This window comes from Borostomias antarcticus, assembly GCF_949987555.1.
Source record: "Borostomias antarcticus genome assembly, chromosome: 18".
Classification (NCBI taxonomy): domain Eukaryota; kingdom Metazoa; phylum Chordata; class Actinopteri; order Stomiiformes; family Stomiidae; genus Borostomias; species Borostomias antarcticus.
Genome location: NC_140251.1, coordinates 15,205,952 through 15,211,951, shown reverse-complemented (window position 1 = coordinate 15,211,951; position 6,000 = coordinate 15,205,952). Strand labels below are relative to the sequence as shown.

The window sequence follows — 6,000 nt, the reverse complement described above, 5'->3', positions numbered from 1 at the left end:
ACTGCTCTGGCTCCTATTACGGGAATCAATCTGTCTGTGTTCGCTCACAGAGACAGACAGTGTGGAAGATGTCCCGTTTTAATTGGATGCAGAGACTTAGAGAACACCTGCTTCTCAGTTCAAGGCTGTTCTGTTCGTGTATCCCCTTGTCCCTCCATAGAGCATGCTTTCCATCGCCTGGGCTGTACAGCTGGTTTTGGTGTAATTGTGAGGCAGTTTGTGTATGTGCGTGTGTGTGTGTGTGTGTGTGTGTGTGTGTGTGTGTGTGTGTGCGTGCGTGTGTGTGTGTGTTTCCGTTTGCATGTTTCCTCTGTGACACACACACTGTGCTCCGTAGTGTTCCAGCACTTGTGCGGGGGGATTCCAGAGGAGAGTGGTGGTCTGTCAGGACGCAGAGGGCCGCAGCAACAGCTACTGTGACGAGCGGGTCAAGCCGGCCGAGTCCAAGAGCTGTGACTCTGGACCCTGCCCTCTGTGGAACTACGGGATCTGGGGAGAGGTGAGGCCCGGACGGAAAACACCACAAACGTTGGAGAGAATGTCAAAACTCATTTACTTTTGCCTGACATGACCCGAAATGAAAGATATGACCAGGTGAACACACATCTTTCATCTGTAGTTCTAGCTGTGCTGATAGAGAGAGCAGTTACTATAGAGGCAGTTCTTCTTCTTCTTCTTCTTCCTCTTCTTCTTCTTCTTCTTCTTCTTCTTCTTCAGTTAGTAGCTTGTATTCATTCAAAGCTCTTTCCTCCGTACAGTAAGTCATGTCCATGCTGAGCACTGACCGCCTCATCCCCTCCGCAGTGCACCCAGTCTTGTGGAGGGGGGAGGCAGACGCGCCTGGTGGCGTGCCAGAGGCCCAACGGCCAGAGACTCAACGACCACAACTGTGACATCCTGGACAAGCCCCCAGACATGGAGCAGTGCAACCAGCAGCTCTGTCCAGGCAGCGTCACATGGCACCGCCGACCCTGGAAGCCGGTACGATAGTACTTCCTCATTCCCTTCTCTACTTCCTCCTTCCCCGGGGCGCATCACCGTGAGTAGACATGGTGTGTTTGATTACAGGGAGTGCACATCTGCCCCACCTCGCCACCGCTAATGGGGATTTAGCCTATCTGTAGGAAAGTCAATGGAGCGTTAGCAGCAGTGCTAACGCCAGCCCACCCACTCGGGCCCTGCAGTGGAATGGTGCTGATTAAAAAAAAATAAAAAAAGAGAATGCTGCTCCACACTGGGAATCCTGAGACACACATGGATCCCATTTCAGGCTTAGTCACCAGATTAAAACTATAAATTAGATGGACAATGTTGTCCAACAATGCCATATATTTTTAGAGGCAAGTGAATAACTCAAAAGATATTTATTTCATATGTGAAGCGTGAAGTAAACATTTTTTGTGATTGCTGTCTTCACCCTGTATCCGAAGTACACAAGTGTATATTTGTGTATAAGAGTTTTAATATTATTGCCTTCTATCAAACAGGAACAAATGACTGTTACTGTATTTTGTATGTATCTTTGTACAGTATGATTTAATTTTTTAGTGGATAGGTTTCATAACTGAATATAATATTTAATATTTTTACTGGTACTTGTGGTCGGACCTCTTGCTTCTCATCATGAATAATGACACTTTGTACAGAGGAAAGTATTTTCAAAACAACATCAATTTTTTCTAGTATTTTTTATATTTTGAAATCGCGTTTTTCTTTTTTTTTTTTTTTTACTCCTAGATTAAAAGTGAAATGCAGTTCTTAAAATGGTGTCATCTCTCTTAGAATGTAACAGTCAAAATGTTCTCCATTCTGTCATCCCCATTCAGCACTGATGTAGCAAAGTTAACTACGATCTAATGCCAATGAACGCTATATGACCATTAGGCTATTAATAGGACATTATAATGCATGTGTTACATACTGTACATATAGTTGACTTTGAATTGGCAAATGGCATAGCTTAGAGACTTACAGTACTTTAAAAAGGGGAGAACTAGTTAAAATGCCTTTGAATGGCAATACTGAAGCATCAGGTGTAGAAACATAATGACTTTAGTTAGTCAGGTGCTAATCTTTTCCACTTCTGGTCTCACACATGACCATTTAAGAAACAACCAATCTCACCTCCGGTTCTGTCTTACTAAGGCAGTCTACTTTCACACTCTCAAGTAGTGTGTTGTGTTTTTCCTTTTTTTTTTTTTTAGATGGTCAAAGTGGCACAAGTGATCTGAACACATGCCTCGTTAGTGGGCCCTTCAGACTGGATCCTAACTTGTTAATCAATGTCAAAGTAGGATTTTGCCTCTTGTCTCTACTGTAAAACTGCACTAATTGAGAAGTTTACATCAAAATGCTGTTTGCAGTAGGCTTTCGCCATTAATACCATCTGGCCATATTTATGAAGTCGGTGTACCAGAGCAATTCATTTCTGTACCTGTGATTTGCTCTAAAGAAATTGGGAAAAATATGTGCAGTGTATTCAGTACTATGGACAAAACAATGTATTATTGAACACATATTCGAATACCAAATGATTTATTATAATGCACAAACTACCAATGCAATCAGTGTAGTTTTAACAGGTGTGATATCTCAACAGATAACCTGAACTGGGTTCCATGATTCTCTCCAGTATATCTACCAACTGAAGCACACAAATACCTCTCTCAACAGTGTAGTCTTTTGTTGCGGTTTCATTTCTTCTCTTGGGCCAGTTTTTATATTTCTGAAGGATTTTTGTTTTCAAATGAAACTTATTTATTTGTTTACAGTAGTTTATTCATTGTTGCAGCTTTAATGTTTTCTTTTTCAGTTTAGTTTGTGTAACTCTTCTTCTTGAATTATTAGTCGTCACCTACATAATGGCTGTAGTAATGATGACTTGGTATCTGATGGTTACTACAATACAGTTCATGGCACTTTATGGCTTATAGCTACAGTACACCTTGTTTTTTGGCTAACCAGCTATCATAACTTTTACACTTAATGTCATTTGACGCGCCATGTTTTACAGTACCAGTAAGTCAAGCATGGTCGTTGGCGATGACATGGTTATTGTGATAGCATCATGAAGGGTCCCTGACTTATGGTCCAGAAGAAGCGTTACAACATACTAAGGTTCTGTATGTGTTGACCGGAACCTCTCAGCAAGGTCTCTCTGGGTTCTCCTCTCTCTCTCCTCTTGTCCCAAGATGCAATTCTGCAATTCATCCAAGACTCCACAGCCTCACCAGTCAGTCCTCCTCGTGGCTCCTTCCTCTTACCCTATGGTGCTCAGTGATATTGTCGAGCCACAGGGCAACACTACTTTATTTGTTGTTGTTGTTGTTCATATGTTGTTAATCTTTTTCTATTTATTTCATTCACATGCAAAAATACATAAACATGTTGAATTAGCTTTTGCTCACTGTAAAGAATATTAAAGAAACATAAAGGTTGTGAAATTTGTGTTGTTTTTCCATGTGGTGATGTGTGTCAAGGATGGGTAGTTTGGCAGAGGCACTGGTGGTGCTGCTCTAAGTAAAGAAATGACAACAAAAAACATACCGTATTTGTTTATACAAACTAATGAGTAATGACCAGCAAAATTATAAACACATTTTTATTTCAATGCCTCATAGCTATGAACAGTTCATCTGAAGCCCATGCGCTTTTCTAAACAGCATGAAAGTGTGCTCTGTGTATGATAGGATAAACACCGTGAGTGAAAACATATTTTTAGTTTGCAATAGTAGTATGTAATGGTCAGAACCTCAGTATTAGGCAATACTAAAGTCTGTCATAAAGTTGCGCTGCATAGCCTGACTGCACATCCAGGGTATTATACATGTAAAACAATCTATTCTGGATGTGTGTTGTTTCCCTCAAGCATACAGTAGAACTGTACTGTGTTGAGAGGCTTCTAGAAAAGGTCTGATTTTTGCTCAGTTTGTGGTTCTTGGAATTTGACCAACAATTGACCTCATTCCCTTAAGCTGTTATCATTAATGATTATGGATACTATAAGGCAATCTTTGAAGGCATAAAACAATCTATATTGTTTTAATGCCCAGAGCTCTCTCCAGTCATATTGTGTAGTGTTAAACAGACACCAGACCACCTTTATCTTTATTATGGGTTTTATCACTTTATTTTGTAAACTCCCAAGAGAAAACGTACTGTACTCACTCCAGATCCAACTTTGGCGCAAGCTGGCACATCTGTTTACAATTGTAGTAATAGGGGCTCTCCATAATGCACTTGGCTAGAAACTGTCAAAGTATTACTTTTACTACAGCAGTAATTGGTATTAATCAATGTTGGCACAGTTGTTATATTAAAAAGGTTCCAAATGAAGCCATGAAAAAGTGTTCATGGTATACTGCTGATGGATTAATTTGTACCTCTGTTATTGTATGACATCATAGTAGGCGTAGCTCTCACGTCATTTACTGTACATTAAAAGAAGCAGACATCAGAAGCAGACATTAAAAGAAGTAGACATAAGCTTATATATTTGGACTGATGTGAAGGTCTTCTAATACAGATCTTAATATCCATGTGAAGCGAGTAGCTTAACCCCATTCTTAAGCTGGGCTAGCTGTAAGATAATGTTGTTACAGTAGATATTCAGTTTCATATAAAATAGCACATACAGGGGTGTTTGAGGGTTATGGAACAAGAACCCAAAATGTATGGTCAACTTATATTACAAAATTACTTGGTTCCATATCAGATCTATGGTAACCATCTAAATGCTTATTAGATGTCTAGGAAGTCTAGATTCCATTCTGTGAGATTAAAGTGTTCAAAGAAAATCCTGTATCAAGTCATGTCTGGTTGAAACGGCAGGTTTATTACATTCTTACGGTCTGTCTGCGGAGACAGAGGAAATGGCGTGGCTTTCCAGCTTTGGATTGCATAACATGGCTGAAATATTTCTCATGGCTTCAGAGTTTAAACTTACCTTGAGTGATGCCTTTGTGTCTTCTCAGCAATGTCATATCATTTTTATTGTTAGCTTCTGGGCTAAGTTCTAGTTGTACCAGCGATTAACATAACTAATGAGCAACATACTGTAGTTCTCTTTAGCTGTTTAGGTGATACTGAGGAGCAAAGTCAAACCACAATCAGAAAATAATTTGCTTTTATTTCACAAATGTGTGTCATTTTGTAATTTTGTCACAGTTGAAGGGCAGCACCGTTTCACACAAATAGATTAGCAACTATGTAAACATCATTAGGTAATGGTGATTGCTTTATAAGCAGTGGTGGAGACAAATGTGTGGGAAGTAGTATGCAACAATACGGCAGTGTGTGATGAATTGGCAAACACACCACCATTTTAGTAATTTATGCCTATTTGTTGCTAACAAAAACAGACCATTTCCTGATGAGTGAGGGGGCTCCCATCGAGGGGGATCGCCTTGAAGTGACTGAACTAAATGCACTGGTTCAAATGAGATCCACATGGACGACGTAGACATACTTGACTTTGGCCTGAGGCCACTGACAGGGAAATTCCCCAAACCCATCACCCCGGGGTCAGATGGTCGTGACGTCACTGGGCTTGTGTTTCCTGATCCAGCCCATATGCCTGTCTAGCACAGACAACTGGAGTTTAGGCCTGGAGGTTCCTCCAGTTCTTCACAAGCATGGCTCTTGTCATGGCTTAGGTTGAAAGTTAAGGTTCAAGATGCTAATGTTACATTTGGGGCTTTAGTGTTTGTTCATTCAAAATAAGGTAAATGATGCAATTGATGGGCTTTATTGGTCAGTAATGGCTATTGCCATGCCCTGCAGAATGTGGCATGCTAACAGAGTTAAGCTTTGGAGACACCAAACCAGATGCTGAGTGATGTTATCTGAAGCATCAACATGTTTGGACAGAAGTAGAGCTCGGACGTTGGGAAAAGTCTCTATCCGAAGGTGAACAGTTGAAAAACATAACATATAACTAAATACATAACATACAGCCATATAACATATAGAAAGACGTTTCTTTTGTCTGTTTCACATCAC

The 6,000-nt window shown here is 40.4% G+C and overlaps 1 protein-coding gene across 1 annotated transcript in view; it reads left to right on the top strand.

Annotated features, from left to right (window-relative positions):
• Window positions 1-6,000, top strand: part of LOC311321220 (A disintegrin and metalloproteinase with thrombospondin motifs 20) — a gene marked incomplete at its 5' end in the record, with an annotated part of 93,732 nt that overhangs the window by 57,441 nt on the left and 30,291 nt on the right. The window contains 2 exon segments of the mRNA XM_084453162.1: window positions 338-499; window positions 805-981. Coding sequence (XP_084309288.1) covers window positions 338-499; window positions 805-981 — 339 coding nt within the window.